Source organism: Balaenoptera acutorostrata, chromosome 4, assembly GCF_949987535.1.
Source record: "Balaenoptera acutorostrata chromosome 4, mBalAcu1.1, whole genome shotgun sequence".
NCBI classification, from domain to species: Eukaryota; Metazoa; Chordata; class Mammalia; order Artiodactyla; family Balaenopteridae; genus Balaenoptera; species Balaenoptera acutorostrata.
The window spans coordinates 83055665-83078773 of NC_080067.1; the positions used below are offsets into that span (position 1 = coordinate 83055665).

At 36.6% G+C, this 23109-nt stretch overlaps 1 protein-coding gene across 1 annotated transcript in view; it reads left to right on the plus strand.

Annotated features, from left to right (window-relative positions):
* The window catches only part of KPNA1 (karyopherin subunit alpha 1), a 74856-nt gene that overhangs the window by 16166 nt on the left and 35581 nt on the right, over window positions 1-23109 (plus strand). Inside the window, exon 2 of the mRNA XM_057545705.1 lies at window positions 9418-9551. Coding sequence (XP_057401688.1) covers window positions 9423-9551 — 129 coding nt within the window. The 5' untranslated portion in view covers window positions 9418-9422. The remainder of the gene's footprint in view (window positions 1-9417; window positions 9552-23109) is intronic.

Below are 23109 nucleotides of genomic sequence, written 5' to 3' on the forward strand. Positions count from 1 at the left end.
TGCAATATTTTAGAGGGAACTTTGACAATATCAGAATTTTAAGTGAACATATTTTTGACCTTGAGGTTCCACTGTTTAGAATTCATTCATGGATACAATTGCAAAATATGTACAAATACATGAAAAAGAATATTGGTTACAGCATTATTTGTGACAGAAAATTGAAGTCAAGCTTAATTGTCAATTACGTGTAGGGTCTAGTTATTATGCTACAAAAATTAATTACTGTATTAAAAATGATAAAGATTTGTAGGCATTGGTATGGAAAGTTGTCGAAAGTTGAAGCAAAGTGCAGAACTGTGTATAGAATTGTTCTGTCAGTATACAGTAATAACCAAAAGGATGTGTATGTGCTTGTATAACCACTTCTTGAAAGGATATACAGAGAACTTGATGGTGGTTACCTTTAGAAACAATGGGGGAGGTACAATTTCATTTTTTTATACCCTTTCATACTGTTTGGATTTCTTTTTTTTGAAATGTTTTGAAATTCAAAGGCACAGGTGCACTGTATGAATGGTAGGTAGAAATTGTTAGAATGCTGGAGTCATTTGTGAGTTCTTGGATACCGAAATCTACCCAAACAAGTAAGAAAGAAAAAGAAAACCAAGAGGCCTTTGCATTTCTCTTGTTACCTACCTCTTTTAAAGAACAGTTTCTCTAGTCAAACATGACTTACTACTGTTCTCATCAGTTGTTCTTTCTAACATCTGTGCCTTTATTTTGTACTCTTCCCTGTTTCGTGGGTCTTTCTCTTTTAGCCTCAACTGATGATTCTATCTATCCCTCACAACCTAGCTGAAACACCATCTTCTCCATGAAGCCACCCCGATCAGTTTTGTCAGACAAGATCTTTTTTTGAACCTTTAGAGCTATTTTTAGCCATTTCTTCACTACACAAATATCAGGTGTGATCTATATATGGGCCAGACGGTGGAAGCATCCTTTCATATGTTACTTCTCTTCACCTTATAAGGTATTATCTCCATAGTGCGAATAAGGGAAACCAAGATTCACAGAAGTTTAGTACCTTCCCTACATCTTGGTGCTAAGAAGTAAATTTGAAAATAGGGCTTCAAGGCCAGGCATCTTCTCTGGACTTGCTTCTTACATCACTTTAATAAAAAGCAAGTGAATAATTAATTTTTGTGTGACCATTTCTTTCCTTCTAGAGTTTTTGTACTTTAAAAAATTTTTTGAAATAATTTAAAGCTTACAGAAGAAATGTACAAAGCCCTCCTGTTTACCTTTCATCCACATTCCCCAGTTGTTCATTTTAGCTTTTGCTCCATTTGCTTTATCATTTGGTCTCTCTGTATATGTGTACTATGTTCCCAACATTGCCTTTCCTTAACTGCTTACCCTTCCAGCTCCATGTTGAATCTAGGCTTCCAATTATTTAAGTCTGATTGGTTTTGGTCTTGTTAAACTTTATCCAGGTCTTGCCCTGTTACTATACTACTATACCTTTAACCTGAAACTTCGTTGCAACACTGTTGCTGTTATGCTATATTGTGATATTTCAGAACCAAAATGCTGCCTGCCTCAGGAATCCAACTCTTCTCTGTGTCATTTCTCAGCACCATTAGTTATGATTCCTTCAGAATTATTTGAAGATTCTCATCTGCATTGCACCAATCTTTCAGTCCAATCTGACAAAATACCACTGGGTATATGTATTAGTCTGCTTGAGCTGCCATTAAAAAGTACCACAGATTGGGTGACTTAAACAACAGAAGTTCATTTTCTCATGGTTCTGGAGGCTTGAAGTCCAAGGTCAAGGTTCCAGCAGGGTTGGCTTCCGGTGAGGCCTCTCTTCCTGACCTGCACATGACCACCTTCTGTTTCCTCACATGGCTTTTTCTCTGAGCACATGGCGGTGGGGGCGGGGGGCAGTAGGTGTAGATAGAGATCTCTGGTGTCTCTTCCTCTGCTAATGACACTAGTCCTATTGGATTAGGGCCCCATCCTTATGACCGCATTTAACCTTAATTCTCTGTGAGCCTCCTGAATCCTTACCTATAAAGGATGAGAATAATAATTCTTGCCCTGTAGATTTTTTTTTTTTTTCAACAGATTCAGGTAAAATAGGTGATGTGATACAGCACAGTATAAATCAGTGATTCTCAAACCAGGCTTGCATCAGAATCCTCTTCTTAAAAATAACTGTTTCTTTGACTTCCAGTCTGATAGCATAAGAGCTCTGCAGATCTGCTCCCTAGTATAACTGAGGAAAACTATTAAGAAACAACTATTTAGAGCTTTGGAAATGGTCCTAGGGTATACAGTAAATGCAGAGCTTCCTGTTGGAGCAAAGGTTTTCTTTCTGTGAGAAGCAGGACATCAGGATTTCTCATCCTGCCCCCAGCTGCCTGCTATTACGGCTAAGTTTTGGGAAAATGTGTTGGAGAGGTAGGGGGCTACTGTCCAGTCCCCACTTGTGGAACAGAGGCTCTACCTTGGTAACAGAGTTGCTGAGCATACTAGAGAACAGATCACCTTTTCCCTGTCTTATAAGATGGTAGCTCCATGTCAGGAGAGACAAGCTGAGAAGACCTCAGGTTGCTACCTATCCCCCACAAAATACTCAGTTGCTAAATGGGTTGTCACTCAGAAGAGTGTGCTGTTGTCCACACCTTCATCTTGAGAGCCCTGGTTCAGAGATTTTGCTTGGGGGTAGGGGTGAGAAGCAAGTCATGAAACAGATAGCTCCTAATCTCTTCCTCAAGGAACTGACTTCATTTGCAGTAGAGCTGGAGAAGTTCAAACCTAAGGCTACTTTCAGAAACAGTGGAGATTGTGGTGAAAGGCACTTGGGAGATTTGTAGATTCAAAAAGATCCAGGCTAAACTGCAGGCCATTGAGCTTGCAGCAAGAACTGGGATAAGAGACAGCTGGAAGGAGCCTTCCTGGGGACAGAGTTAATGTCAAACACTGACCTGAAACTGCTCCTTCTCAGGAGCCTGAATTTGATTGGATTCCTCTGCAGAGCAATTTATGCCTGAAGCCATTGTTTAAATCAGTAGAGCAATCAACTGGCAATTAGTGGAGGTTAATAGCTGGGAGTAGTCAGGGAAAGTGAGTCCTGACAGATTACTGTATGGCAAGATGACTGTGGGCATATCCAGGTTATGTCCCCCTGAGGACCAGCATCAGAGGCTTAACACTGCAGGGGGCTGGGTGGGGTGGGAAAGTAGACTTCTTTAAAATAAAACAAGTTACTAAACAAACAAGCAAATAAAAATACAAAACCTCACGGGTAGAGGAGTATACCTGGAGTTGCCACAGAGTGTTATATAAGATGTTGAGTTCCCAATAAAAAGATAAAAGATGTGCAAACAAAAAACAAAACCCAGGAAAGTATGGCTAATACAGTGGAAAAAGCAGGCAACAGAAACTGCCTGTGAGAGAGAACAGATGCTGGATTTAGCAGACATAGACTTTGAAGTACCCATTATGAATATGTTCAAAGAACCGAAGGAAACCTTCATTAAAGAAGTAAAGGAAGGTATGATGACAACTAATATCAAATAGAGGCTATCAGTCAAGAGACAGAAATTCTAAAGAAGAAGCAAATGGAAATTCTGGAGTTGAAAAGTAACATAACTAATGAAAAGTTAGTTATAGGGGCTCAATAGTAGATTTGAACTGGTGGAAGAATGAATTAGCAAACTTGCCAATAGATTGATAGAAATCCAAGGAAGGGAGAGAAAAAAATGAATAAAATTGAAAAGAGCCTCAGAGAAATGTGGGGCAACCTTAAGTGCACCATGGTATACATGAGAGTACTAGAAGAAGAGGGGAGAAAAAAAGCGGAAAAAGTATTCAAGGAGATAATGGCTGACAATTTCTCAAATTTATTGAAAAACACTGACCTACATATACATCCAAAGAGCCCAAAGAACTTCAAGTAGGATTAATGTAAGAAAATCTGCAAATGGACATATCAGTGTGAAAATGTTGAAAATCAAAGACAAGGAGAGTATCTTCAGAGCAGCAAGAGAAAAACAGCCGATTACTTACAGCTGACTTCTCATCAGAAGCAATGGAGTCCAGAAGGTGGTAGAATAATATTGGGTTGCCCAAAAAGTTCCTTCGGTTTTTAAGTAAAAATAAAGGACACATTTTTCATTTTTACCAAGAGCGTTATTGAACAACGTATGCACCGTTTTGTTCCACTACCTTCTGCCATTTTTCAGGCAACTTCATAATTCCATCTTCCTAAAACTTTTTACCTTTTTGAGCAAAGAACTGTTCCAGGTACCTTTTACAGTCTTCCAGGGATTGAAATTTTTTCCACTAAGACAATTTTGTAAAGACTAAAATAAATGGAAATCCGAAGGTGCAATGTCTGGTGAATACGGCAGATGAATCAAAACTTCCCAGCCAAGCTGTAAAGGTTTTTGCCTGGTCATCAAAGAAACATGTGGTCTTGCATTATCCTGATGGAAGATTATGAGTTTTCTGTTAATTAATTCTGGATGCTTTTCATCGAGTGCTGCTTTCAGTTGGTCTAACTGGGAGCAGTACTTGTTGGAATTAATCATTTGGTTTTCTGGAAGGAGCTCATAATAGAGGAGTCCCTTCCAGTCCCACCATAATACGTAACATCAGCTTCTTTGGATGAAGACTGGCCTTTGGTGTGGTTGGTGGTGGTTCATTTCGCTTGCCCCATGATCTCGTACATTCCACATTATTGTAAATATCCACTTTTCATCACCTGTCACAATTTGTTTTAAAATAGTATGTTTTCGTTATGTTTAAGTAGAGAATCGCATGCAGAAATACTGTCAAGAAGGTTTTCTTCGCTTAACTTACTGGAACCCAAACATCAAAGCGATTAACAACCAAGCTGGTGCAAATGATTTTCAACGCTTGATTTGGATATTTTGAGTATGTCGGCTGTCTCCCATGTGGTATAACGTTGATTGTTCTCAATTAATGTCTTGTTTTGATCTCAACTTCAACTGGTCTGTCCGACTGTGGAGCATCATCCAGCGAGAAATCTCCAGCATGAAACTTCACAAACCACTTTTGACACGTTTGATCAGTCACAGGACCTTCTCCATACACTGCACAAATCGTTTTTTTGCGTTTCAGTTGCGTTTTTACCTTTCTTGAAATAATAAAGCATAATATGCTGAAAATGTTGCTTTTTTTCTTCCATCTTCAGTATTAAAATGGCTACACAAAAATTCACCAATTTTGATAAGTTTTTTTTTAATGCATGCTGATATGACAGTTGTCACAATATAATCTTAACAAAATTGTTTCGAATGGAGTTAAAGACAACTAAGCGCTACTAGAGCCAGCGTATGGAAAAAACCAATGAACCTTTTGGCCAACCCAATATATTCCAAGTACTCAGAGACAAATACTGTTAACCCCAATTTTTTTATATCCAGCAAAGCTGTCCTTTAAAAATGAAGGTAAAATACTTTGCAGATAACAAAAACTGAGAGACTTTGTTACTAGCAGACTTGCCTTGCAAGATGGCTAAGGGAAGTTCTTTAGGTTGAAAGCAAGTGACCGCAGATGGTAATTTCAATCCACATGAACAAAGAGCACCAGTAAAGGTAATGATGTAATTTTAAAAGAGAGTGTATAACCACATATTTTTTCTCCTTTTTTCTTAAAACTGATTTAAAAAGCAGTTGTGTAAAATAATGTATATACAGTAAGTTCCCTACATACGAATGAGTTCTGTTCCAAGAGCATGTTCGTAAGTCCAATTTGTTCATCGGTCCAACAAAGTTAGCCTAGGTACCCAACTAACAATCAGCTATATAGTACTGTACTGTAATAGACTTATAATACTTTTCACACAAATAATACATAAAAAAACAAAAAAAGAAAACATTTTTAATCTTACAGTACAGTACCTTGAAAAGTACAGTAGCACAATACCACAGCTGGCATACAGGGCTGGCATCGAGTGAACAGGCAAGAAGAGTTACTGAGTGGAGGAGGGAGAGGAGATGGGAAATGGTAGAGTTGAAGGATCATTAGCAATATGAGAAGGAGGGCAAGCTGCAATTTCACTCACACCTGACGTTGATGGCACAAGTTCTGATTCCTTGCTGGATTCAATTCTATTCTTCCCTCTTGAAAAAACGACCCAGTGATGTCTGGGTAGCTCTTTGTTTTCTTGTCATAGGTGACACTGTAGCACTGGATTGCATTCTGAACAGCTGCTGCAACCTTCGTGTACTGTTCTACATTTGGGTGCCGTGCCTCAAAAGCTAACTGTGCCTCCTCAAATAAAGAAAATGCCCTTGCCGTTTCCTGCATCGTGAATCTCTTCAGTTCTTCAGTTACTTTTTCTTCCTCTTGTCGCTCCACTCTCTCAATATTTTCACTTTTGTTTCCATTGTTATTGCTTGGCGCTTCTTAGCGCTACCAGCTACATCACTGCTGCTTTTATGCTTGCTTCTGGATATCCTGGGCTTGAAATAAAGATACTGTACTACTGTACTGTATACAGTACTGTACAGTAAAGTATACAAAAGCACAACCACTTGTAGAGGATGCATGCACGTGACAATTTATACCAGACACATGAACTAGCTTACATGATTAGACATGCGAACGCACGTTCGCATCTTGGAAAGTTTGCAACTTGAAAATTTGTGTGTAGGGGACTTGCTGTAATGTATTCTTGGGCCTATAGAAATGTAATGTATTTGAAATGTATCTGCTAATAACAGCTCAGGAGGTGAGTGGGAGCAAAACTATCTTAAGCTAAGGAAGTAACTGTAGATGATAAAGTAATAATTATAACTGTGTTGTTGGATTTGTAACATTAACATGTGTAACAACAATATGATAAAATGGGGGGAAGGGAATAGAATTATACAGCATAACATTTCTATATCTCATTGGAATTAAGCTAGTATAAGTCTGAAGCTGATTCTAAGTGAAAGTGTGTGGTAAGCCCTTGAGCAACTACTGGGGGGAAAAAAACTAAAAAAATACAGTGAAAAAAATCACTAAAGAAATTTAAGTGCTTCATTAGAAAATCAATGCAAAAGAAAGCAGTAAAAGAGTAATAAAGGAATGAAAGACATGAGACAGAAAATGAAAAATGGGAAAGCAGTCATCGCTCCAACTATATCAATAATAACACTAAATATGAATTGATTAAACAGTCTAATTAAAAAGGCAGAAATTGTGAGGCTGAATCCAACTATATGCTCTCTATAAGAGACATTATTTATTTGTTTATGTTTGGCCATGTCACAGCATGTGGGATCTTAGTTCCCTGACCGGAGATTGAACCCGTGCCCCCTGCAGTGGAAGCGCAGAGTCCTAACCACTGGACTGCCAGGGAATTCCCTGAGACATACTTTAAGTTTAAAGATACAAATACACTGAAAGTATAAGGATGGAAAAAGATAAACAAGTAGCAACCATAAGGAAGCTGGAGTGGCTATACTTAATATCAGAAAAATTAGACTTTAAAACAAAAAATGTTACTAGTTTTGAAAGAAGCAAAACTATCTCTGGCAGATGACATGATCTATGTAGAAAATCCTAAAGAATGCACTAATAAAATAGCATTAATAAACAAGTTCAGTTCAGCAAGGTTGCAGGATATAAAAATCAATGTATAAAAATCGATTGTATTTATATAGATTTGTCATGAACAATCCAAAAGTGAAATTAAGAAAATAATTCCATTTACAATAGCATTTAAAAATACTTAGGAGTAAATTTAACAAAAGAAGTGTAAAACACTCTGAAAACTACAAAACATTGTTGAAAGAAATTAAAGATCTAAGTAAAAAAAAAAATTGTGTTCATGGGTTGGAAGATTTAACATTAAGGTGGCAATACTCCCCAAATTGATCTACAGATTCAGTGCAGTTCATATTGGAATCCCAGCTGACTTCTCTGTAGGAATTGACAAACTGATTCTAAAATTCACATGGAATAGCAGTGTATCCAGGTGAGTCAAAACAATCTTGAAAAAGAATAAAATAGGACTCATACTTCCTGATTTTAAAACTTATTACAAAAAGGATAAGATTGTGTGGAATTGGCACAAGGATACACATACGGATCAAGGGAATAGAATCGAAAGTTGAGAAATAAAACTATAAATATGTGATTGACTGATTTTCAACAAGAGTGTCAAGACTGTACAATAGAGAAAGAATAGTTTTTTCAGTAGTGCTGGAACAACTGGTAGCCACATGCAAAATAATGAAGTTGGACCTTTACCTCAAACCACATAGAAAAATTAACCCAAAATGGATGACAAACCTAGATGTAAGAGATAAAACTCTCAAACTCTTAGAAGGAAACAGGGTTAAGAATCCCTAAGTATGGCACTAAAAGCATTGAGCAACAGAAAAAGAAATTGATTAATTTGGATTCCATCAAAATTAAAAACTTTTGGTGCTTCAAAATTCATGAGAGGGTTTTAACAGTAGATTTGACCATCAAGAAAGTGAAAAGACAACCTATAAAATGGAAGAAAATATTAACAAGTCATGTATCTGACAGGGACTTCTATCTAAAGAACTCTTACAGCCCAGTGGTAAAAAGACAACACAATTTTAAAATGGGCAAAGACTCTGAATAGACATGTTTTATGGAGGATATGTAGTTGGCAAATAAATATGTTAAAAGACATCTATCCCACTAGAATGGCTAGAATCAAAAGGTTGTGATACTTTGCTCTACACCTGAAACTAATACAGTATTGTAAATCAGCTGTATTTCAGTTTAAAAAAAAGTTGTGATAGCAGGTGTTGGTGAGGATATGGAAAAATTGGCAACACTTGTATACTGCTGATAGGAATGTAAAATGGTGCAGCCACTTTGGAAAAATAGTCTGGCAGCTCCTGAAATGATTAAACAGAGTGTATAGGTATATACCCAAGAGAAATGAAAACATAAGCCTGCATAAAAACTTGTCGACAAATGTTTATGGAAGCACTAGTCATAATAGCCCAAAAGTGGAAAGAACCCAAATGTTCATCATTTGATGAGTGGATAAATATAATGGAGTATCTCCATACAATGGGATATTATTCAGCCAAAAAAAGGAATAAAGTACTAATATATGCTGCGACACGGATGAACTTTGAAAATACTGTGCTAAGTTGAAGAAGCCAGGCACAGAAGATCACACGTAGTCTATTCACATGAAATATCCTGAATAGGAGCAATAGCTTTTTGAGGTGGTGAAAATGTTTAAAAATTTACTGTGGTGTTGATTTGCACATAATTGTGAATATACTAAAAGACACTGAATTGTACACTTTAATAAAGCTGTTAAAGTAACCATTTGACATTCCTGTGGGGTGGGTCTGAGCATGTATATGTTTAAAAGATTGAGCTATTAAAGTAACAGAGCTCTTTATAGTCAGCTGAGCTCATCTGTTCCCTCCCTCCCTCTTATTTTTGTAGAAGTCATGACTACCCCAGGGAAAGAGAACTTTCGTCTGAAAAGTTACAAAAATAAGTCCCTGAATCCTGATGAGATGCGCAGAAGGAGGGAGGAAGAAGGACTGCAGTTACGTAAGCAGAAAAGAGAAGAGCAGGTAAGTCCTTTACCCTTAATTAATTTCTCTTAAAGAACTTAATGTTTCTTTTTAATCCTGACAGCACCGTCCTGTATTTTAATTTTAACAATGTTTAATATATATGTTTGTGTGGTGTATATCCCCCTCCCAACTATAAAATCAACATGTTTTAGGGGTAGGGGAGTGGAGGTAATGAAAAGCAGAATAGAAGAATGAAGAAATCTCTCAGGTTCTCATGTTCCCAACTACTATTTAATATTTTGGCCTATTTGTTTTATTTTTCTAGAGCTACAACTTCTTTAAGATTTTATGTGTTTATTAATGAATTTTCAAGTGACCAACAGAACATTGCTTTTCATTCTAAATTTTAATTTGAAAGTTTATAAACATGTACAAAAATAAGGAATAGATAATGAACCTCATAAACCCATCCTTTGGGTTCAGTAATTATCAACAGTTTGCTGTACTTGTTTTGTGTCTTTCTATCTTTATGTTTCTTTATTAGGTAGTATTTTAAACAAAATTTCAAGGAATAAGTCTTTTCACCCCTGAATTCTGTATTATTCATAAGGACATTTAGGACAGGGATTTTTGATCATTTTTAACCTGAGAATGTCTACAGGGGAATCTGAGACTCACCTTCACTTTACCTTTCTCTAAAAACGCGTAGGACAAATGGTCCATCCCTTTTGGCAAGGAAATTTAAAGGTAGAACACTTAGGTGACTTTTTTTGCTAAGGCTTGAGGCTTGGAAGGACCATTTGACCCCCACACTATGAAAGCTCCATAAAAGGCAAGTGAATGAGTCAGAACCCTTCATACCTGAGAAATAAGGCAATTTGTTATAAATAGTTTACAGTTATAGTGAGTTATTCAACATACACTGTTCTTTTGAGTAACACTGCACTAGATAATCCAATTATTTGAAGTCCAAGAGTGCATTACAACCTCAGTGTTTTATTTGTTTGGGCTGTAGATGTTTGAATCACTTTATCATTATTACTATTGGTGGGAGGGCAATGAGTTTGTAATATTGTAATAGAGTTTATATTAAGTGCAGCAAATTAAGTTATGAATTCTTAACATTGTGCTTTACTGTCTTTGAAAGCAATCACTTATTCATAAAAGGATGAGTTTCTCTTGGTTTCTTGTTGCATCTTTATTCATCTGTGTCTTATTCGAAGTGGAACCTTTTCTTTGCATGAGCTTTTATTTAGCTTCTATTTTGGGGGTAAAATTCAGGTATTACAACAGCATTATTATATATTTATATTTACATGTAAATGTGAATACATGTATGTACGCACACAAGCACAAGTATAGGTCTGAATATAACGACTAGCCTATACATTATATTTGGCATAAAGCCATTTGAAGATGTAGTAGTGACAGTCTGCCATTAACAGTGTTTATTTTATACTGTTTCTTCTTGGTGACAGGGAATTCATGTTATTAGACTTCATTGTAAAATCTATATAAACAAAAAATAAGTTTTTCATATTCAGTTGCGTGAAGGCAGATGCTCTGTCAGGTCGCAAGTATGGCCCCACTTATCTGACTAAAAACATTTGTAGTTGAAGTTCTGTCATCTTCATTGTATGAGTCTGAAACTGTGCTAGGGCTTTAATAGGTTTCTGTGATAAGTTTCTGGAATATTGCTCTATTTAAAATCTTAATTTTGTTGTTTCATATGTGCCATCTTATGTAAGGAGAACTGGTAAAGCAAATCAGGCTTCTTAATATCACAGCAGTACTTGTTTCACACCTAATTTGTAAAATAGTAAACATCAGTAATATACAGATTCATTTAGGTACTGTTTATCTTTCCACAGTTGCTTAGTCATCTATCTGGAAAAGTCACAGGCTTAGGCCAGCTGTGCAGCTAGTTTCGAGGGTAGTTCAGGAATTGATGCTGCCAAGTACACAAAAGATAACTGCATCTTTTAGAGCTTTCCTTTCAGCAGACTAGCACTTAATATTTGTTATTTAGGCAGCACTGTATAAATGACCTTTATTTATTTGACACCAGCAGACCAAACTAAAATTTATTTTTTGGCAAAAATTTTGCTAGTTGATGTCATTCTGATTGAGCCAGTTTTATAATTTTTTTATGTATAAAAAGATGAAATTTGCATTTATTATTAAAATATTTTGAATTAAGCAGACTCTTGCTAACTCAATGTATGTAGGTAACATAATGATGCTAAAAAGTCTGTAAAAACCATAGTGATAAAGAATGGAGGCTTGATTGATGTTTTTAGTTACAAGAAATATTTTGTGAAGTAAGCAAGTTGATAAAACTTGTGGACAGCCAACTTTTCCCACTGAATAACTTGTTTATAATTTCAGTCAACATGTAGTCTGTACATGGTATACAAATCATGATTATTTTGGCCATTTTTGTCTTTTTTAAAACCTATTTTTTTGAGACAACAAGGATGGACTTTGAAGGCATTATGTGGAGTGAGATAAGCCAGACAGAGAAAGACACATGCTTATATGTGGAATCTAAAAACAAAAAACAAAAATACCCAAGCTCATAGAAAAAGAGATCAGACTTGTTACCAGAGGTGGATGATTGGGGGAGGAAGAATTGGAGGAAGGTGGTCCAAAGGTACAAACTTCCAGTTATAAGATAAATAAGTATGAGGGAGGTAATGTACAACATGACTGTAGCTAACACTGGTGTATGATATATAGGAAAGATGGATAAGTTTTTTTCTTTCTGTTGTATCTATATGAGAAGATGGATGTTAGCTGAACCTGTTGTGGTAGTCACTTCACAATATACGTAAATCACACCATCATGCTGTATACCTTAAACTTATATAGTGATGTATGTCAATTATTTCTTAATAAAACTGGTCAAACAAGCAGATAAAAACGAACCAACCTATTTTTCTCTGAATAATACATGTACATAGTTGAAAAAGTTAAATAGTCCTAAAATACTTGAAACCAAACCAGCAGTGTTCTTGGTCTCATTCCCAAGTAAACCACTTTCAACCTCTCAGCTGTTCAACGTGGTTTATACTGCTGCGTTTCTGAGTAATATGTGTATGTTACTATATGTCTTTATCAATTTAAAATATTATCTATTGATGTTCTGTTACAGTAGGTGAGGATTTAAGCTCTTAAACCACTCTTTCCCTTACCTGTGCATCTTCCTAGTGTAGAGTTATATTACAATATGTAAGAATTCGTTGCTGAGCTGAATAGTATACTGTGGTTACATTTCCTTTCTTAATACTTTGTTTTTTCCTGGGGTTAATTGTCTCATTTTTTACCTGCTTGGCTTTCTTCGAATTCCTGGCTGTCTTCTCTTTCCTACAGTTCTTTTAAATTATTTTTGTCTGATTTTCTACTTGGTTAAACTTCTCAGATAATTTCAGTTCTATTTCTTTACTCTAGAGACCTTCATCTTTTTTTTTTTTTTTTTTTTTTTAAATTTATTTATTTATTTATTTATGGCTGTGTTGGGTCTTCGTTTCTGTGCGAGGGCTTTCTCTAGTTGTGGCAAGCGGGGGCCGCTCTTCATCGCGGTGCGCGGGCCTCTCACTATCGCGGCCTCTCTTGTTGCGGAGCACAGGCTCCAGATGCGCAGGCTCAGTAATTGTGGCTCACGGGCCCAGTTGCTCCGTGGCATGTGGGATCTTCCCAGACCAGGGCTCGAACCCGTGTTCCCTGCATTGGCAGGCAGATTCTCAACCACTGCGCCACCAGGGAAGCCCTAGAGACCTTCATCTTATATTTGTTGTCCTCTTGCTCCAGTCAGTATTGTTTATCCTGTGGGCTTGTTGCATAGCTGTAGTCTTAGGTAATTTCTTAACTTCTTTTCTTGTCATCCTTGTGACTTAAATAGTATTGTGTTTTTGATTTTAAATTCCATCATACCATATTAAGGACCCTGCCTGTGAATATAAATTTTGCTTTACCAGTAGATGTAATTTTAGTGATTAGGTTTGATTTTTGAGTCATGTAAATGTTTTAAGTAATTGTAGAACAAAACTAAATCAACATGAGGGAGGCTATCCTTAAAAATAAATAAAAGTAATTAAAGGACGCTTACTGTGTATCATGCTTGTTGTGGTTAAACTACATAGAAAGGAATTATTTAATAAACTTTAAAATATGACAATATGATTAATTATCTATATTGGGATATACCGTAAGGACAAAAAAAGTATAAACAAATCTTTAACTGCTTTTTGTAATCATATAGGATTGATATTTATTCTGAAACTATGTATTCTTATATATGAATACAGCAAATAAGTATTTATGTATTTAATACTAGGAACCTGGATTTTTGTAGCTTAAAATATGGAAATGTAAAATCAGAAGTTATATAAATTTGAATTGGTAATATCACTAGGGATTCATTATATATTTTCTTTAAACACACACACACACCCAGCTTTGTCCTGAAAACACCTAGAAATAGTGATATACCTTGTAGCAGTGAGCACCCCTAGTACCCTGAGATGGTGGTCATTAGAATTTTTCTCTCAAAGGAACAAGGCTCCTTGGAAAAATAGCTGATTCTTCATTAAAGATAGGGAATATTCAAGGTGAACCTATAATGTTTTTTCATAACATAAAGCAAGGAAGTTAAGATGTGAAATTGTGGTGAAAAGACTCAGGAGATAGCTTAAACAGGCTCTCATTAGCCAAAAGTAGGATATTTTGAATTTCAGAAAGGGTACTATGAGGACTTTGCTTCCAGCCAAAGTGGAGTAGCAGGGCCCAGATTTACCCTATTACTCAAAGCAACCAACAGTAAACAGACAAAATACGTGAAACAACAGTTTTAAGACACCAGACATTAAAAAACTTATAGCTATTCTTCTCAAACTATTCCAAAAGATTGAAGAGGAGGGGACACTCCCGAAGTCATTATATGAAAAGCCGCCATCACCCTCATACCCAAATCAGACAAAGACACTACAAAAAGAAAATTACAGGCCAATATCTTTGATAAATATAGGTGCAAAAATACTCAACAAAATATTAGCAAACTGAATCCAACAACATAAAAGGATCATACACCATGAACAAGTTGGATTCATTCCAGGGTCACAAGGATGGTTCAGCGTATGCAAATGAATCAATGTGATACATCACATTAACAAAAGAAAAGACAGAAACCATGTGATCACTTCAGTAGATGCAGAAAAAGCATTTGATAAAGTTCAATATCCATTCATGATAAGAACAGTCACCAAAGTAGGTATAGAGGGAACTTAACATAATAAAAGCTTTTATGACAAACCCACAGCCAACATAATACTCAACGGTGAAAAGCTGAAAGCCTTCCTGCTAAATTCTGGAACAAGACAAGGATGGCCACTCTAACCACTTCTATTCAACATAGTATTGGAAGTCCTAGCCACATCAGTCAGACAAGAAAAAGAAATGAAAGGTACCCAGATTGGACGGGAAGAGGTAAAACTGTCATTATATGCAGATGATATATGATATACTCTATATAGAAAACCCTAAAAACTCCACACAAAAACTTTTAGAACTAATAAATGAATTTAGCAAAGTAGCAGGATACAGGATTAATATACAGAAATCCGTTGGCATTTCATTGCACTAACAATGCAATATCAGAAAGAGAGAGTAAAAAAAAAATCTCTTTTAAAATAGTGTCCAAAAAAAAAAAAACCTAAGAATAAACCTGATGAAGGAGGTGAAAGACGTATACCTTGAGAACTATAAAACATTGATGAAGGAAATTGAAGACGATTCAATGAAATGGAAAGATATCCCATGCTCTTGGATTGGAAGAATTAGTATAGTTAAAATGGCCATACTACCCAAAGCAATCCACAGATTTAATGAGATCTGCATCAAATTACCCATGACATTTTTCACAGAACTAGAACAAATAATTCTAAAATTTATATGGAACCATAAAAGACCCAGAATTGCCAAAGCAATCCTGAGGAAAAAGAACAAAGCTGGAGGCATAACCCTCCCAGACTGTAGACAGTACTACAAAGCTAATCAAAACAGCGTGGTATTGGCACAAAAACGGGCATGGATAAATAGAGAATAGAGAGCCCAGAAGTAAACCAACACACCTACGGTCAATTAATCTTTGACAAAGGAGGCAAGAATATACAATGGAGAAAAGAAATTCTGTTCAACAAGTGGTGTTGGGAAAGCTGGACAGCCTCATGTATTGATAAATCAGTGAAGTTAGAACAGTCCCTCACACCATATACAAAAGTAAACTCACAATGGCTTAAAGACTTACATATAAGACATGATACCATAAAACTCCTAGAAGAGAACATAGACAAAACATTCTCTGATATAAATCATACCAGTGTTTTCTTAGGTCAGTCTCCCAAAGCAAAAGAAAGAAAAGCAGAAATAAATGGGACCTAATCAAACTTACAAGCTTTTGCATGGCAAAGGAAACCATAAACAAAAAAAAAGACAGCCTACATAATGGGAGAAAATATTTGCAAACGATGTGACCAACAAGGGCTTAATTTCCAAAATATATAAACAGCTCATACAGCTCAACATCAAATAAAGAAAACCCAATCAAAAAATGGGCAGAAGACTTAAATAAACATTTCTCTGAAGAAAACATACAGATGGTCACACATGCATGCACACACACGTGCATGCACACACACACGCACACACACACAATGGAATATTAGCCATAAAAAGAATGAAATATTGCCATTTGCGGGAACATGGATGGACCTGTAGAAAATCATAGTAAGTGGAGTGAATCAGAAAAAAAGACAAATATATGATATCACTTATATGTGAAATCTAAAATATAATCCAAATGAATCTATATACAAAACAGAAATAGACTGAGACATAGGAAACAAACTTACGGTCACCAAAGGGGAAAGGGAGGTAGGGGAGGGGTAAATTAGAAGTATCGGGTTCACAAACTACTATACATAAAATAGACAAGCAACACGAATTTACTGTATAACACAAGGAACAACATTCAGTATCTTGTAATAACCTATAATGGAAAATGATCTCTCTTTAAATCACTTTGCTATACACCTGAAAATAATACAGTATTGTGAATCAACTATACCTCAATTAAAAAAAAAAAGACATCAAGCATTCAATGACAGTAATCTCTAGAGATGGGAAACAAATGAGGTGAGCTCTACAACTTGCCTCAGCTTGCTGCCTGAGAGTTTCCAAGTTTCAACATAGGGAAGGGGAACTAAGGCAGAGCCCATAGATTGCCTGAGTTGAGACAGAGCTGAGTCCCGGGACACCAAAACAAATGGAGTTCATAGGATGGAATACCAGAAAGGAGAGACCTGTATTCATAGAGAACTGGAGATCTTCAAAGGATTTCCTTGAATATGTACTGATCACATATGTTTGAGGAAACTACCCAAGGCTGGAGAAATACCCAAATGGATTAGAGGGAACAGTGCCTGTCACTTATATAGGGCTAAGAATAGTGCCTGTTCCCCTAGCCAGACTGGAATAATTCTTGGGACATTAGGTATTCAAGAGAGTCTTGCCTCAGTAGTGGAGATTAATTAGCCATAGAGTTAGTACTGCTTCAGACCTACCTAGCAAATCATAAAAGCAAGATCCAAAAAGATCAAACTGTTTCCATATTACTTAGCTACATATCAGAACAATGCCCAAGAAAATTTATAGGAATGCAAAAATATCCAGTACCCAACTAAGTCAAAATGACAATGTCTGGCATCCAAACAAAGATTATCAGGTGTACAAAGAAGTAGAACATTATCATTAATCAGGAGAACAATCAAATAACTGTATTATGTTCAAAACATTAAGTAGAGGCATAGAAGATAGAAAAATGACTCAAATTGAACTTCTAGAGAAAAACTACGATGTCAGAACAAAAATACACAGATAGGATCAATGGTAAATTGGAAATTGCAGAAGAGAAGATTCATGAACTTCAAGGGATAAGACTAGAAACTATCCAAAATGAAAAAGAGAGGTAGAAGAATACACGCGTGCACACGCGCATGCACACACGGAAGAGCAGACATCAGTGAGTGATGTGACAACTTATAAGAAACCTAGTACATGGTTTGGATCCCCGAAGGAGAGGAGAGAGGGTGGAAGAGAAAAAAATGTTTGAAGAAATAATGGCTAAAAACTTTTCATAGTTATTGAAAACTATAAACCCACTGATACGAGAAACTCAGTGAATTCCAGCCACGAAAGACATGAAGAAAACTACACTATGGCATGGTATAGCCAAACTACTTATAACCAATCATAAAGAGAAAGTCTTAAGAACATCCAGAGAAAACAATCGTGTTATATAAAGAAGAACAAAGATAAAGTTGACATCAGATTTCTCATTAATAGTGTATAATACAAGCCAGAAGACAGTGGAAAAACATCTTTAAATTACTCAAAGAAAGAAACTGTCAACTTTAAATTCTGTAGCTGGCAAAAATATTTTTCAAAAACTATGGAGAAACAAAGCTGTGTTTAGGCATACAAAAACTGAAAAAATTCATCACCACCAGATCTGTACTACAAGCAATGTTGGAGGGTGTCCTTTAGACCAGGGGTCCCCAACCCCTGGGCTGCAGACCGATACCGGTCAGTGGCCTGTTAGGAACCAGGCCACACAGCAGGAGGTGAGCGGTGGGCGAGCAAGCGAGCGAAGCTTCATCTGCCATTCCCTACCGCTCCCCGTTGCTTGCATTACCACCTGAACCATCGTCCCCCCGCCCCAGTCCATGGAAAAATTGTCTTAGGTCCCTGGTGCCAAAAAGGTTGGGGACTGCTGCTTTAGACAGAAGTAAAATAATGCCCTGAATTACTTTGAAACAAATCCCAGGCATCAAATTATTTCATTTATAAATACTTCAGTATATATCTCTGAAAGATAAAGGCTTACCAGAGTAGTACAGGCATACCTTGTTTCATTGCACTTTGCTTTATCATGCTTCACAGATATTGTGTGTGTGTATGTCTTTAATAAATTGAAGGTTTGTGGCAGCCCTGCATCAAGTGTGTTGGCATTATTTTTCTAATAGCAGTTGCTCAGTTCGTATCTCTATGTCACATTTTGGTAGTTTTCACGTTTCAAACTTTTTCATTATAATTATATTTGTTATGGTGATCTGTAATCAGTGATGTTACTTTTTTTTGATATTGGAAAAAGATTATGACTCGCTGAAGGCTCAAGTGATGGTTAACATTTTTTAGCAATAAAGTTTTGTTTTGTTTTGCTTCAGCCGCGCTGCGCGGCATGCAAGATGTTAGTTCCCCTGACCAGGGATTGAACCCGTGCCCTGTGCGTTGGAAGCACAGAGTCTTAACCACTGGACCGCCAGGGAAGCCCCAGCAATAAAGTATTTTTAAATTAAGATATACATTGTATTTTTTAGGCATAATGCTTTTGGGCACTTCCTATAATATACTGCAGTATAGTGTAAACATAACTTTTACATGCACTGGGAAACCAAAAAATTCGTGTGACTCACTTCATTGTGGTGGTCTGGAACTCAACCTGCGATATCTCCAAGTCATGCCTGTATTATCATACCTTAAAAAGTTAACAGTTCCTTAATATCAAGCCTCTAGTCAACACCCATCAGTTTTTCACCTCAAGCTTAGTAACCTTTGATGGTCATTGCCTAGATCCATTACTTTACCAGGAGTTGCAGTGATCATTTTATCATTCCTTCTGCTTTTATTAACTAGCAGGTCACTCTAAAGAGGAGCTTTCCCTCAACAGGTTTTTTGTTTTCCTGAATTACTAATCATACAGGAAAGAGAAATACTTGATTCTCTCCCTTTGTTTTCAAAATAATGAGTTGGTTCCTTAGCATCCTCCAAGGGGAGCAGTAAAGGGTGAGTGTGTATTAAGACATTATCAGGGGACTTCCCTGGTGGTCCAGTGGTTAAGACGCCGCGCTTCCACTGTAGGAGGCATGGGTTCAATCCCTGGTCAGGGAACTAAGATCCCGCATGACGTGCCCTTGGCGCACCCAAAAATAAATAAATAATTTAAAAAATTATTAGGAACGCATAGTGTTTAACATAATAGAAGTATTTAAATTTATTTCAGCTATTACTCTTTTCTAACTAAAAAAAAAATCTTTGTGGTATACAATATGTCATATGTTATTGACAATGTCAATATGGCATTGATATATGTCAATGTAGTTGACATTCAATAAACTGCACAATTTGATGAGTTTGGACATATGTGTATATATCTGTGAAACCATCACCATAATTAAGATAGTGAATATGTTTATCTCCCCAGACTTTTCTGGTACACCTTTATGGTACCTTTTCTCTACCCCTCTCATCCTATCTCCAAGCCACTTCTGATCTGTTTCTGTCACCACTCGTTAGTTTGCATAAATGAAATTATACAATGTGCATCTTGTTTGTCTGGCTTCTTTTTTTTCTTTTTAAATCTTTATTTTGAATTTTTTATAGAATTTATTTATTTATTTATTTTTGGCAGCGTTGGGTCTTTGTTGCTGCACGTGGGCTTTCTCTAGTTGCGGCGAGCCGGGGCTGCTCTTCGTTGCGGTGCGCAGGCTTCTCATTGCAGTGGCTTCTCGTTGCGGAGCACAGCTCTAGGCGCGCGGGCTTCAGTAGCTGTGGCTCGCAGGCTCAGTAGTTGTGGCTCACGGGCTTAGTTGCTCCGCGGCATGTGGGATCTTCCCAGACGAGGGCTCGAACCCGTGTCCCCTTCATTGGCAGGCGGATTCTTAACCACTGTGCTACCAGGGAAGCCCTGTCTGGCTTCTTTCAATCAGCTTAATCATTTTGAGATTCATATGTTGTTTGTCAGTAGCTCATTCTGTTTTATTGTTGAGTAATATTCAATTATATGCACAGACCACAATTGGTTTATCCATTCACCTGTTGATGGTAATTTGGATTGTTTCCAGTTTTTGCTGGTTGCAAATAAAGCTGTTGTGAACATTCATGGACAGCTTTTTGTATAGACCTATATTTCCTTTTCTCTGGGATAGATATTTAGGAGCAGAATGACTGGGTACACCTAAGTAGGTGTATACTTAAAAAGCTGCTGTTTGCTAAAATGGATTGTACTGTTTTTCCTTCTCATCAGCAGTGTGTGAGTTTCTGTTGCTCCATGTCTTTGTCAATATTTGGCATCATCAGTCTTTTTCATTTTACCTATGGTGTGTGTAGTATATGCCATTATGGTTTTAATTTACTTTTTCTTAGTGACTAAAGTTGAGAGCATCTTTTCACGTGCTTATTTGCCATTTGTATATCTACTTTAGTGAATTCTGTTTAAATATTTTCCTTGTTTTTTTAATTGAGTTGTTTGTCTTCTGGATACAAGTCCTTTGTTGGATATATGTTTTGCAAATATTTTCTCCCAGTCAGTGGCTTGCCTTTTCATTTTCAGCAGTGATCTTTGAAGAGCAAAAGTTTTTGTGGTGTTCCATTTATCAGTTTTTTTTTTTTTTCATTTACAGATTGTCCTTTTATATGTCAAATCTTTGCCAAATCCAAGGTCACTTAAGATTTTCTCATGTTTTCTTTAAGAAGTTTTATTGTTCTGGCTTAAATTTAAGTCTGTGATCATTTACATTTGATTTTTGTGTACAATGTAAGGCTAGGCGAAATGGACTTTTTTTTGCATATGGCTGTCCAGTTCAGGTGCCATTTATTGAAAATGATTGTTTTCCCCCACTGAATTGCCTTGGAACCATTTTTTTTTTTAAATTTATTTATTTATGGCTGTGTTGGGTCTTCGTTTCTGTGCGAGAGCTTTCTCTAGTTGTGGCAAGCGGGGGCCACTCTTCATCGCGGTGCGCGGGCCTCTCTTGTTGTGGAGCACAGGCTCCAGACGCGCAGGCTCAGTAATTGTGGCTCACGGGCCCAGTTGCTCTGTGGCATGTGGGATCTTCCCAGACCAGGGGTCGAACCCGTGTCCCCTGCATTGGCAGGCAGATTCTCAACCACTGTGCCACCAGGGAAGCCCAGCCTTGGAACCTTTTATCAATACATTCAATTGACTGTATCTGTGTGGGTCTGCTTCTGAACTTCTACTCTGTTGCATTAGTCTCTTTGTTTATCTCTTATATATCACATTGTCTTGATTACTATAGCTTTATGAGTCTTAAAATCAGGTAGTGTCAGCCCTCTTCTAGGTCATTTGCATTTTTATATGAACTTTAAGAGTCAGCTTGCCAATTTGTACATGAAAGCCTACTGGGAATTTGATTGTGATTGTGTTAGATCTATAGATTAGGTTGGAGAGAATTGATAACAAATGAGTCTTCCCACTCATAAGCATGGTGTATCTCTCCATTTGTTTAGGTCTTTAATTTGCCAGTGATTTGTAGTTTTTGGTGTATAGGTGCACATTTTTTTGTCAGATTTTTCCCTATTTCATAGTTTTTGATGCTATTATAAATGGTGTCTTAATTTCAGTTTTCAATTGTTCATTGTCAATGTTTAGAAATAGTTTATTTTTGTATAATCACTTTTGTTCTAAAGCTTGCTAAACTCATGTATTACTTCTAGTAGCTTCTTTGTAGATTCTGTTGAGTTTTCTACATAGATAATCATGTTGACTATAGATAAAGACAGTTTTACTTTTTCCTTTCCAATCTGGATGCCTTTTATTTCTTTACCTGCCTGATTGCACTGACTAGCACCTTACAGCTTACTGACGCCTTAAACCTTGAATAGAAATGATGAAAGTGTACATACCTGTCTCATTCCTAATCTTAGGTGAAAAATAATCAATCTTTCATGAAGTGTGATGTTAGCTTTAGGTTTTTGATATATTCCCTTCCTTGAGTTCAAGGAGGTCCCTTCTGTTCCTGGTTAAAAAGGTAAATAACTGTTTAGAATTCTTATGTCTTCTTGATCCCTTTATCATTATGAAATTATCTTCTTTACTCCTGATAGTAAACCTTGATATTAATATAGCCACTCCAACTTCCTGTTAACTGACATTGTTAATTAGCATTGTTGGTTAGCATTAGCAGTCTTTTTCTACCTTTTTACTTTTAACATAATTGTGTCTTTGTATTTTGTTTCATGTAGGCTGCATGTAGTTTATTAGATATGATACATGTGTGTGTGTGTGTGTGTGTGTGTGTGTGTTGTGCTTGCTTTAGGGTTTATATCTTTAACTTATAGTCTGCCTTCAACTTATACTATACCATGTCATGTTTCATGGTTTTTACTTATACATGTGTGTTCTCAAACCACTAGTCTGTTATTACTTTTGTTCTAAATTGTCAATTTTTTTTAGACAGCTTTATTGTGATATAATTCACCTACCATGTAATTCACCCATTTAAGCTTTACAATTCAATGGATTTTAGTATATGCACAGAGTTGTACAACCATTATCACAATCAATTTGTGAACATTTTCATCCCTGCCTGTTACCAGTCACTCTCCATTCCCCATCTCTCCCTACCTCCCCCCAGTCTACTTTCTGTCTGAGTAGATTTGTCTGTTCTGGACATTTCATATAAATAGAATTATACAATATATGGTCTTTTGTGATTGGCTTCTTTCACATAGCATAGTGTTGTCAAGGTTCATTCATGTT